This window comes from Protopterus annectens, chromosome 3.part0 (assembly GCF_019279795.1).
Source record: "Protopterus annectens isolate FY-2018-M chromosome 3.part0, PAN1.0, whole genome shotgun sequence".
NCBI lineage: Eukaryota > Metazoa > Chordata > Ceratodontiformes > Protopteridae > Protopterus > Protopterus annectens.
Window position 1 is genome coordinate 915608738 of NC_056731.1, and position 13506 is coordinate 915622243.

General features: G+C 44.2%; 1 protein-coding gene across 1 annotated transcript in view; it reads left to right on the plus strand.

Moving 5' to 3' along the window:
• The window catches only part of THOC1 (THO complex 1), a 1639837-nt gene that overhangs the window by 828108 nt on the left and 798223 nt on the right, over window positions 1-13506 (plus strand). The window contains exon 12 of the mRNA XM_044065238.1: window positions 7467-7567. Coding sequence (XP_043921173.1) covers window positions 7467-7567 — 101 coding nt within the window. The remainder of the gene's footprint in view (window positions 1-7466; window positions 7568-13506) is intronic.

Here is a 13506-nt window from a genome sequence, read left to right on the forward strand (position 1 = left end):
ATGGCTGATGTTCGTTTGCCTAGATTCCAGTTCTGGTTAATTAAGTTGGTGAAGGAGAGGATGGCAGTTGTACTATGGGCTGGTCTAAACCCATGTTGGGTAGGAGTGAGAAGTCGGTTTTTCAGTAGGTATTGCATAAGTTGCTGGTAAATACATTTTTCTAATATTTTGGCAAGTGGGGATAATATGGCAATAGGGCGATAGTTGGTAAGGTCTGTACAGGTCCCACCTTTGTGTAGTGGGGTAACGTATGCTATTTTCCAGATTATTGGAATTTTGCTTTCTGTTATTGATCTGTCCAGGAGAATTGATATTGGATATGCTGTCTCATTAGCAGCTATTTGAAGGTATTCGGCTGGCATGTTGTCGGCAGCTAGGCTAGTTGGTTTGAGTTTACTTAATAGTCTTTTTATATAATCTGTGGAAATAGGTTTGAATTGGAAGGTGGTATTGATGTTGGTAGCAGGCTTGGGGTTGCTAGTAGTAGATGTTATGGGTTGTTGATGAACTAATTTTGAAATGGTTTCTATGAAAAATCTGTTAAAGGCTTCTGGAATGTCAGTGCTATCATTTACAGTGACTGGTGTTGGGATACTTGGTCTGCCAGGGTGGAGTAATGTATTTAGTGCTGCCCAGAGTTTTTGGGTGTTGTTATGGTGTCTATTTTGCAAATTGAAAAAATAGTTCCTGTTGTCTAGTAGAATTTGTTTTTTTTTGCTTCGTTCCTGAGTTTTTGGAATTCTAGTTTGGTTGCTATGTTTTTATTGGCTCTCCACTGATGCCAGGCTCTATTTCTTTGATCTGTCATGGGTCTAGTAGTACTTGTGATCCAGGGGGCTATTTTAATTTTTTGTTTGCTTGTGCGAGGAGGGCATGGGTGTTTAAGACGTTTAGGAAGGTAATGTTAAATAGCTCAATCCCTTCGTCTAGTGGGAGTGTCTTTAGAAGATTCCAATTTTGGTATTGTAGTTCAAGTTTGAATTTTGTTATGTCAAAGTTTCTTTTGTTTCTAATGGCCCGAATTGGTGGTTTGGAGTTGGTGTGGGATTTGAGTTTTAGTAGGAAGGTGGGCTGATCGTCACTGAGGTTGTTTGGTAGGACACCTGCTTCATAGAATGTATTGGAATTGTTTATTAGGGTCCAGTCTAGGAGGCTTTCTTTGCTTTTATTATTACCTAGCCTTGTACTAGAGTTAATGATTTGGGAGAAATTATACGGATTTATAAAGTTGGAGGGGTTGGAGCTGGAGTATGTATGCCAGTCTATGTTAAAGTCACCTAGGATGATTGTTTCTTGGGGTAGGTTTTGATTAGTCCAATGTAGAAGGGCTTCTAGGGTGGGGATGTTATTGCCTGGTAGTATGTACCCTGTTATAATATTCATAGATTTTTTGTTGGTAAGTTCAAGTTTGGCTAGTAGTAGTTCTGAGGACATTAGGGGGGAGTATAGGAGTCTCAATAATGGTAACATTTAAGTTTTTATAAAGTAATGCTACACCACCCTCTTTTCTCAAAAGTCTGTCATTACATATTACATTATAGCCTGGAGGAAGGAATTCTCTACCTTGGATCGGTCCGGAGCCTCTGTGCAAGCACCAGTTCCGAGGAAGTTCTTCACATTACCGATTTTCGACACAAACCGACTACTTCTTTCTCGTCTTCAGTTCTTTCTAAAACTACCAAGTTTCTATGGCAAAGAGTACGAGCTGTGCCTAAAAAAGCGACGACCCAAACTCAAGCACCTGCTTCCTTGCCACAACATCAAATGCTTAAAATGGCAGAAGACCTGATTATGCTGATTAGGGGAAGCCAGTCTTCCCCTGCTAAGAGAAAGAGATCTGTACCCAGCAGCTTTAACAGACCAAGAGTCCGACGACTCTGAGCTTTCTGAATATGAAGACATGCCTTATATGAGGATTCAGATGCAGAGGAATCCATTCCCTCTGCTTCCCCTCCAGAGGATTTTTCTTTTGGTGAAGCCCTATATACTTGAGAGCATTTCCACTGGGAATGCCAAGACTATCCTCAATCCAAAAAGAGATTAAGAGAATTTTTAGATTTGCCACAACGTAGACCTTTAGCAATCCCTCCAGTTCTGGGTGTTGTGGATGATGTCTTTATGGAATCCAGCCTAACTCCTGATACTTTACCACCTTCTCCAAGGAAACCAGACAGGTACTAGAGTCTCCCTGACTCTCACAAATTTCTTTTAAAAAATCCTACTGCTGCCCCAGAGGTCATTTTCCAGGGGCCTAAAGGTATAAAAATAACTACAGCTAAGAATCCCACCCCTTCGGACAGGGATTCCCGAGCTTTAGACAGATGGGGTAAAAAAGTATACACCTCTGCAACTCTTGCCATTAGGGCATTGGATTGCCAGTTTCACATGCCGAAATATCAGCAACATATTATGCAACTTGAGCAAAAATCATCTGCCTTTACAGACTGTGCAGAAAGTAAAGAATTCCAAGACCTTATGCATTCTAAAAGCCAAGTCAGCAAGCATACTTGCAATGCGGCTTTGACGCCCTAGAAGCATCTTGCAGGGCAGCACTCACTGGTTCTGTACTGAGAAGGCATGCTAGGCTTAAGGCGCAGACCTTGCCGGACCGTGTCAAATCAAAATTACTAGACGCTCCTTTGAACAAGGACAATCTGTTTGGCACCAAAGCAGAATAGGCTCTAAAAAAGATGGAAGAAAAAGCTAAATCTATGCAGACAGTCAGAGATTTTTTTGCAAGTGCAGCCTCCTAGATTCAATAGGCATGACCCCTCGAAAAAATGGTCCTTTCCAGCCCCCTCAAGGCCATCTCAAACTAGACCCTGGGGAACCAGACCCCCCCCCCGATTACACTCTCAGGGTATGCAGAGATCTAAGCAATGGAGCCCTTCCACTTCTAAAACAGGGAGTGCTAAGCCCACCCTCTTATGCAAAAAATTCACAATGACTTCTCAACTCCACTCCTCCCCTCTGCCGAGCTGCTCATGCCCCTAGGAGGAAAACTTGCCCATCATGCAAAAAACTGGACCTCCATCACCAAAGACCATGGGTCCTCAACATTGTATCCCAGGGGTACACATTTTACTTCCACTCACTGCCAACCCCAAAAGGGTTCCCAGACCTTTCCCCACACCAGTGGGCAGAGGCACAAAATCAAGTTCAATCCTTGCTCTCCATAAGAGCAATTCAACCTGTTCCTGCAGAAGATAGGTCAGGGGTTTTATTACAGACTTTTCCTGGTACCCAGAAAAGAGGGCACTTGGCACCCAATCCTAGATCTTTCCATTCTAAACACCCTCCTGGTGGTACCAAAATTAAAAATGCTCACCCTTCAGCAGCTTCTTCCTATGCTGTCCAAAGATGCCTGGTTAGTCACCCTAGACCTAAAAGAAGCCTATCTGCACATCCCTATCAGGGACTCATGCAGGAAATGCCTACGTTTCAGGGCAGGATCTATGCATTATTAGTTCTCTGCACTTCCCTTTGGCTTATCCACTGCTCCCAGAGTATTCACAAAATGCCTGGCTCCAGCCATTGCCTATTGCAGACAGAAAAAGATTAAAATTTACGTGTACTTGGATGATTGCCTGATTCAGGCAGACCGTCAGGAAAAGCTGTTGTAAAGAACCTTCTAATCTCACGGGGTACACTATCAACGAAAAGAAATCAAAACTAGTCCCCAGTCAAAAGATTGTATTCCTGGGAGCAAGCTTGGACACAGCATCCCAAATGGCATTTCTTACTCCAGAAAAACAAGCCTATCTGACAGACTGCTTCACTCAAATCACCACCAGAACCCAGCTATCCTCAAGGAAAATCCTGCAGGCCCTAGGGTTCATGGCCTCTTGCAATCTACTAATTCCATATGCCAGACTGATGAGGAGACTTCAGTGGTACTTAAAAAGTCTTTGGTGCCAACATTCTCAGGACCTGGAAACCGTCGTACCTATCATACCTTGTCTAAGAACAGAGTTTCTTTGGTGGGCAGCAGCATGCAACCACAACAAGGGACTTCCCTTTACTCAACCCCACGCCGCCCAGACCCTAACCACAGACACATCAGATTATGCCTGGGGAGCACACCTGGACGACAAGTGCATTCAGGGCCACTGGAGCTCAAGCCAAATTCATCTGCACATCAACCAAAAAGAGATGCTAGCTGTTCAGCATGCTGTGAAAGCTTTCAGATCCCTACTCTCACCAGGTCCCCTGCTAATAAAAACAGACACCACAGTTATGTGGTACATCAACAAGCAGGGGGGAACCCACTCTGCAGGCTAGCCATGGCCCTGTGGAACACAGCTTTGGACATGCATATTCATCTACAAGCTCAATTCCTGCCAGGCAAACAAAACTCTCTGTCAGATGACTTAAGCAGAAATTTCCTAGACCCACACGAGTGGCAATTAGACCCCAGCACCTTCAGCCTTTTAATCCAGAAATGGGGGACCCCAGAGGTGGACCTCTTTGCCTCCCCCTGTGATCACCTGCTCAGCAAACTCTGCATTAGGACACCTCACAGCAGGGCCTGGAAGGTGGATGCCCTATCCTTCCAGTGGGAAAACCTCTCAATCTATGCATTCCCCCCTCTGCCTCTTCTCTCAAGAATATTACTCAAGCTAAGACAGGACAGACCAAGGGCAGTCCTGATTGCCCCAGACTGGCCACACCAGCATTGGTGCCCACTACTGTGCAGCCTGTCACTGGTGCCACCCTGGCACCTACCCCAGATACCAACCCTCCTCACTCCACAGGGGGGACATGTCTTGCATCCGCAACTGCAAACCCTGAATTTTGCAGCCTGGCTTATTCCTTGAATTCTCCCCCAGTGACCAGCCTAAGCAAGCAGGTGCTGGACGTCATTCTTGAAGCCAGAAGATCCAGTACAAGGAAATCCTATGCTAAGTGGAAAAGGTATTGCTCCTGGATTCAATCTAAAGGAGAGGACACAACACTGTCCTCCTTACCTCTAATCCTGGATTACCTAGCAGATCTATTCCACAGAGGCCTATCCTTCTCATCCATTAAGATCCATGCCTATGCCATTTCGGCTCATTACAACACTGAGCCACCTCTCTTCTCTCACCCTCTCATCAAACAATTCCTGAGAGGAGCAAACAACCTAAGGCCACAAAAGAGAGCACCCACCCCTACTTGGGACCTTAACTTTGTACTGGAAAAGCTCACGCTCCCCCCCCCCCCCTTGAGCCTCCAGCGTCAGCAGAGTTAAAATTCCTCTCTTGGAAAACAGCCTTGCTTCTGGCCATCACTTCTGCTAGAAGAGTGTCTGAGCTGCAAGCACTTGTGGCTGTGGGATCCTTCATTATTTTTCATGCTGACAGGGTCTCCTTCAGGACTAACCTTTCCTTTATGCCTAAAGTGGTGTCCAGTGTGGCTCCCAACCAATCTATCCATTTGCCAACCTTCTTCCCTAATCCTCAAAATAAAGGGGAAAGGATCCTGTACTCCTTGGAAGTGCACAGACAGCTCAGATTCTACCTTGACAGGACTAAGCCCTTCAGAAAATCTGACCAGTTACTAGTCAGTTTTGCACCAGGGGCAGAGGGCAAGGCCATTTCCAAACAAACAGTTTCCAAATGGATAGCACACTGTATCCATTTCTGCTACAAACACCATGGGAAACCAACGCCTCAGGGGGTCAGAACACATTCCACTAGGGCAACTTCTACCTCTACAGCATTCCTCAGGGGAGTCCCTACCAGGGACATTCTGGAAGCTGCTACCTGGAGTTATGTACACACCTTCACCAAGCATTACCACCTGCCTATCTTTTCCACATCCAGGGCGGGTTTTGCAACAGCAGTCCTGCAGAACATACTAGCCAGCCCCAACTCTTCTTGACTGCCTCCACCCTTTCTTCAGCTTTGGGAATCAACCAAAGTGTGATGACTGCAACAGTGAAACACTAAGAACATAGTACAGTTGTGTACACTTACCATAAATGTAGATGTTCGAGTGTATTCACTGTTGCAGTCCTGGTTTCCCACCCTCCAGCCCCCTTGTCTCTCTCTTTCTCTCCTCTCTGTCTGTTACTCACCCCATACAGGGCTATTGTTGTTTACTTTTTACTGGTGGTGTTTTTCCAGCCATAACTTAGCTCCCTATTTGGGGGGCTCCTTACATTTGGGGCAAGAAAAAAATGATGTAATGGAGTCAGCTGCCTGTTTTTATACCCCTGACGACCTGACATCAGTCCTGGAGCAACAGCAACTGGCACATAAATACTAAGTCTCTGGTATTCGGGCCGACTGAGGGCTACCTACAGGCAGATGGCCCAAATCTGATGACTGCAACAGTGAATACACTCTAACATCTACATTTATGGTAAGTGTACAAAACTGTACTTTAATTGAGGTCACTTTACCAGTCTGGAGTTAAGTTTTCAAGAGAAAAGCATCATCTTCTCTCAATTCACTGTGCTGAAAACTGAAAAAGTAGGTTATGTAGTTGTGCTGAAAATGTGAGCTTTCACTTTCCCAGTCAGCCGGTGCTTCCACGGGTGCTAACCTTAAAGTTTTAGATTTGTGGCAAGCTTGCTTTTCAATTAAAGGGCAAGTTCCTTACTAAAAACTAAGGAAAGCTTTAGTCACCAGCTCTGAATAATATGGAGTGAACCCTGGAAGGGTAGCATCTAGCATGAGATTGACCATGGGCAGACCTGCATCATGGGAAGTGCTGGGAAATTCATTTCATTGGATTAAGGTTGTTAAGAGTGGCCCATGTTATTGATAAATGAGAAAGTAATCTTTCAAAGGTCTACTGGTTGTGTTTGTTCTTGCTTCAAATGTACTGTTACCAGTGGCAACAAATGACAAGTTTGCTGGAACAGTTGCTGAATTTGAGTAATGCTGACATACAACATGAGACTGGCATAGGTTTGAACTTTAGCACAGGCACCACTCGAAAATGTCATGACAAAGAAGGGGGGTGGGGGTGTAAGGTATATTCGCTTACCCATATGTTTTGATGGTATGCTGATATATTTCTGTATGTTGTATCTTTCGGCTTTTTTCCCGGTTAGGGTTTGCCACAGCGGAACTCCGGTCCGTTAATGATTGGCAGTAGATTTTTACATACCGACTTGCCAGGCCTGACACACAACGTTCAACGAAGGTACGCCCATTCATGCACGTCTCCACACAGAAGACGCTTTAGCTGAGAATCGAACAGGACAACGTCTTACTGTGAGGCGACAACACTACCACAGCACCACCACCGCAGCATCACTGTGAGTATTTACTCACCTGTACGAATTTTCAGGTTACTCAAGGGTATTCTAGTTACATTAGTGCATAATATGGATAACAGTTTCATGTGATTTTGTGCACCATGTACATTGTGGGGTAGATGATTACAGCTGTTTGAAGTGTAATGACTATTTAAATTTAGTTATTTATTTTAGTGTCTCAGTCATGATGGGCTACTATATTTATCTGTTTTTCCAGCTGATGGATTTACAGCTGAGTGACAGCAACTTCAGACGCCATATTCTTCTACAATACTTGATACTCTTCCAGTACTTGAAGGGGCAGGTTAAATTCAAAAGGTAAGGCAAATGATTGATAATTGTCAGTGTAAGAGGAACATTTTTTATTGCTAGCCACTTGTGTTGTTACTGCAACTTTGCTACTTGCGGTGGCACCATTTTATTATGTGACCTCGTGTATTGTATGAATGAACAGCAGAGATTGAAGGCTTATTAAACTGTAGAGTCTTGCTTATTTGCTTGAGATGTGGAAGACAGTCTGTGCTTTATAAAGATGGACATCTTCAGTAGTTAATTCGTTATTTAATTATTAGATGCTATTAACTATAAAGTGAAAAACATTTGCTGAAAGTCTTCATTAAGTTTCTTGGGCATGATGTCATGATTTAAAGTGGAATTATGGTGGAAGTAATTGAGGAAAAAGTCAGCAGTCTTCATACTTGGTCTTAAGGTGTGGAAATAATACTAAATGATGATTTCTTTAGATAACTTTTGCAGTAAGCTCAGCTTCTAGGGAATAGAATCTTTCTCCCTTTGTGTATCATATGTCTGAGCATGCCGATGTAATATGGATACCCACATTTGCAATTTTAAACTTTCTTGTCACAGTTTGAGTGCAGATGCTCTCTTCATTGTCTGTGCCACATTCAGTTCTGACAAACTCCATGTAGCTATCGCCTTCAGAGCTCAGCACCAGATAATTACCCCCTTGTGATGCCTTTTCTTTCCCATTTGTTATTATTGTGTACAGTTGATGCAGTAATATTTTTGCTGTTGTAGTTATGTTGAAAAAAGGGAGCTGTGGCTGCAGTAGGCTAATCCTCCATAAGAAGTAACACAGTTGCTGTGCTTTTGCCTTGGAATAGAACACAGTGCCAAGTACTGTGGCATCTGCCAGGGCTTAATCTTTAAAATAGTAAGGAGTAGGCTTTATTCCTTGTGCAGACAACTTGGGCAGAAGAGAGTCATGACCTTAACCCAATCCGCTATGGTGACATCCAGATTATCTTCCTTCATCAGCATCCTCCAAAAAAAAGAAAAGTAGTATAGGTGCCCAGTGGTCCCTTTCAGTGTATGGGTGTTTATATCCCCTGTATCAGGCACCTCCAGTTTTCTGTTAAATCTTGTCTGGAGGCTGAAATGAATGAGGAACTGGGCACATCCATCCAGGCGAATCCTGTACAGGAGCTTTCCTTGGATAGCTGGTCTGTGATACATGCTGAACAGGCCCACATGGCTATATATAAGAGGTAAGTCAGGATCTTCACCATTCTAATCATTGAGGAAGTTGAAGGGTTTGGAGTGGAAGTCTAATTCTCCTATACAGAGCCTAAGACGTCCAGGGTGGACACCCCAGCAAAAAAAAAAAAAAAAAGACAGAAAACTAGGCATATTTCTCCCTTCTATCCTCCTGTCAGATGTCTTCTGAATTTGGGAGCCCAGTGAATCTTTCACTTCTCCCACTCCTTTCCAGCTTCTCCCTGAACAGTGGTTTACTGTGGTCTGTGGCTTTTTGAAGCTTGTACAAGCCATGCAACCAGGCACCAAACCTTTAGTGTCACAAATCCCCTCTTCCAAAAGAAAGATAGATGACTTTCCTACTCAAGTTAAGGACTCACAGAAAAGTGAAGGGGAGAAGTAGGATTACACCTGTCAAATGTCTTCCCATCTGATTTTTGACACTGAGGGCACTGTCTTCTCTAATTACCCATCTGAGAAGCTCTCTTTTGGAGAACCCTTACCAGAATGATGGATTTCTTCCATTGGTAAGGCAGAGGGGTGTCTGAGACCTAAAAAGATGTTTTGGTCTATTGGGCCTGGATGCAACAAGGCAGTGGCAATTCCTTCTCTGTAAAAGCATTAGAGAATGCCTTGTAAGCAGCCTACTATGAATCTGACTCTGTCCCATGCATCTTTGAAACAAGACAGGTTCAACAGAGTGCAAGACTCTCACAAATACCTATACAGGAGTCCAGATGTTCATCGTGTTTCACTGTTGCAGTTATTACACTTGGGTTATCCTGCTGGCAGGCTACCCGCAGTCGGCCTGAATTCCAAAGTCTAGGTCCGGCGTCGGTTGCTGTCACCTCTTCCCTGACGTCAGTGCGCCAGGGGTATAAAAGATGCAGCCAACACCATTTTCTTCAGTCTTTCTTGCCGCTCGGTGCCAGAAGCAAAAGCAGTTCGCAAGTGCCAGTCGGCCGACTCCTGAGATTTTCAAAAGCGAATTTCAGATCCGAAGTCTTCATTAAAGCTAAGTACCCCATTGGGGAAACTTTTTTCTTGCTCCAGACTGATGTCAGAAAAAGTTAACAATTGTATTTCTTGTGGGAAGCAAATACCTCATAAGGATTTTCATTCTTACTGTATTCCTTGCCTGGGCCCTGATCACAACATTGCTAGCTGTCGGTTTTGTGCTAGATTTAACCAACGCACTACTAAGCATCGGTTTGATTTTGCCTTTCATTACTTTGGCCAAAGATTCAATTATATAATGCCGTCGGAACAGCCGATGACCGGAGTTTATAAAAAGCGCAAGGAAAAAGAAAAGGACAGGCACCCGAGGTCCAAAACCGATGATGAGGCTTCCGCTAAGCCAGTCGCCGGTTCTCAGTGAGGCGCTTTCGCAGCCCCTGGTGCCCGCTACCTCAGAGCCACAGGCCGCTGATGACTCCCACGTGGAGCCAGCTAGGCCTCTGGATACTTAAGGTATTGGACTCTCTGAGACTATTCCCTCAGATGGGTCCAGAGCCGCTGAGCAGGCATCGGCTTCTGAGGGTGTTTTCAGACCTACACAGTTATATGTAAAGCCTACTTCAGTTTCCAAAGCAGTATTAAAGACTAAGAAACAAGTACAGCATTCTCCTGGACAGACTACCATGCCTAAAAACAGATGCTCAAAATGGCCGAAGACCTAATTACCTTGCTGAATCTGACTCTGTCCCATGCATCTGTGAAACAAGACAGGTTCAACAGAGTGCAAGACTCTCACAAATACCTATACAAGAGTCCAGTTGTTGATCCAGTTTTAGTGTCCGTGGAGCCAGGAAAAGGGTCCAGGTTGATTCCTACTTCTAGCATCCTTTTCACTGACATGGAAAGCTGGGCCTTGGACAGATTTGGAAAGAAGATTTATACATCTGCTACCCTAGCCTTTGTGGCTATTAACTGCCAGATGCACATGTCAAAGTTCCAGATGGCTCTGCTGGACCACCTGAGAGAAAGAAGACTGGGGAGGTGTCTGATGCTGACCTGAAGGCAAATTTGCTTGAACTCCCCCAGACTGCAAGGCAGGTGGCAAAATACTCCACATGTGGTTATGATGCTGTTAATTCAGCATCCAAGGCAGCAGCTCTGGGCTGTGTGATTAGAATACATGCCTGGCTGTGAATTTGCCCCCTGCAAGAGAATGTCAAGACACAGCTCATTAACATCCCCCTTGACAAGAGTCTGCTGTTTGGGAGCTTTACTTGTGAAGTCTTCAAAAAATTTAAAGTGGTAAGGTTATGCAAGATGTCAAACAAGTGATTTACCTACCCATGCCATGTTAAGATAGAAGTTATATTTCCAGGCCTATTCATTTCCCCATAATCAGGGGAAGAGAGACCATGGCAAGGGAATGAAAGGTCAGTTTAAGAAAAGATAGCAGTGAATACAGAGAAAAAACTGGGAGGGGAGGGGAGGACCTGGCTTCCAGTAAGGATCAGCCATTACTGCATGGCTTCCTTCACAAGTGCTCACCCTAGCCCCCCCCCTTCCCTAAAAGAGCAAGCCAAAGGATTGTTCTCCAGACTGTTTCTTGTCCCAAAGAATGAAAGCACTTGGAGACCCATAGTAGATCTGTCAAGACTAAACCCTACCTAAATGTGCCAAAATTCAAATTGTTGACCTTTGTACCCCTCCTGATTCCAGGGCTCTAATGGTCTTCTTGGATTTAAAAGATTTGCACCCCCATATCTCTGTTCATGGGGGATCGCGGGCACTTTCTCAGATTCTTTGCTGGGGGCTCACATTATCACTTTACATCATTACCCTTTAGTCTATATACTGCATCCAGGGTCTTTGCAAAATGCCTGACACTAATATTTGGTATATGGATGGCTACCTCATTCAGGCAGCCTCTCAGGAAAAGGTAAACAGGGCCTTGACATTTGTTATGCATCTCCTTCACAAGTTTTAGGAGCCATTGTAATTCATCAAACATTCCAGTGTGGTGCCCTCCCAGAGAGTAATCTTCCTAGTATGTCTGATAAACCAGCTTACATACAGCTTTCCTCCAATCTGGGCAAAGTGGAAGCCTGCTAGTCATGCATCCACAGTTAGCATACCAACAAGAAATCGCTGCAAGAGGTTTTCACAGGTCCCTGGGATACATAGCATCCATCATCCATATGATCCCTCATGAGAGAGTTTCCATGAGAAAGTTACAGTGGTACCTGAGAATGTACCTGACTTCAGCATTCCCATTGCCCAGAAAATACTATTCCAGTCCTCCCCTGCATTGGCAAAGTTTCTTTGGTAGGCACAGTAGAGCAGTCTCAGTTTGGGGGTTCCTCTTATTCAGGAAAAACCCAGTAAGTCCATCACAGCTAATGCCTTGGGACATAGTATTGGGAACATTTACTCAAAATGTGAAAGTGCAGGGGGGAGGGGGATCCTGTTCAAAAGAAAAAGCATGTAAATGTCATGGAAATGTTAGCTTTAATATAGGAACTCAGAGCCATCAACCAGGTTTGGACATATAGAGCACTCTGTAAGTTTGTAATACTTAACACCTTAATAATGTAATGCATCAGCAAGCACAGGGTATGAAGACCTACAACCTCTGCAGTTTAGTAGTAATAGCCTAGGAAATATATCTGTAGCACAAGACATTCTAGTAATGTACATACCTTCAGAACAAGAATACTTGGCAGATCAAGGAAGCAGAACAAAGGCAGACCCACATGAGTGCATATTGCTCAGAGATGTCTTCCTTCATCTGTTGTACAGGTGTGGGGTGTCCCTCAGATAGACTGTTTGCATCACAAGATAACAAACAACTGGAGCAATTCCGCTCAAGAACCGCTTGCAAGAGGGCTTGAGCAATAGACTCCTCCATAGACAGGGCAGGTCTATTTCACTGTGCATTCCCTCCATTCCTCTTGATCCCCAGGACAATTCAGAAAGTGATGAGGAAAGAAAGGAGAGAGTACCAGGATGATCCTGATAGCAGCCTTTTGACCCATGCAGTGCTGGTTCTTCCTGAACTTGGAAATGTTCAGAGGAAGCAGCAAATGTTACTAGCACTGGTGGCCCTTCAGACTGTATCCAAGGCATCTGTAATACACCACAGTCTAATGATTCTGCAGTTCACTGCAAGGATGATTCCATCCTGATGTCTTTTAGCTACTAGTGTCCTGAGGATGTGCTTAACATTATTAGAGAGCCTAAGAAGCCAAACACAAATAAATCTTGCATGTCCAAATGGATGAGGGTTTTGTGGTTTTGCCAAGACAGTGGGCAGGGCCCACTGTTAGTAGAAGTCCCTTTAAACTTCCAATATCTCAGTGATATGTTTGGAGCAGCATTGGCTTAAACTTCAGTCATAGTTCACCTGTCAGCCATTGTAGCCTGCCTTCCACTAGAGATTTACCCAAGTAGCTTGAAACCAGTAAAAACTTCCTAAAGGGAGTTCTACTCCTGAGACCACCCAGAAAAAGGCTAGCCTCTTCCGAAGTCCTAAACTGTTAGCAAAGCTTACCCAGTCTCCCTTCAGCTGCATATGCATCCATAAAATTCTTAACCTGGAAAATTGTTCTGCTAGTAACCATCACATCCACTGGGAGAGTATCTGAAAAACTAGCCTAGGTATGCAATAAGCATTTCCTTGTCTTTCAAAAGGATAGGATGAGCCTTAGAGCAAACCCATTTTTCATGCCCAAAGTAATGAGAAAATCTGCCCTCAATCAGGCTATTCAACTTCCAGCCTTCTCAAATCTTCAAACTAAGGGCAAAAG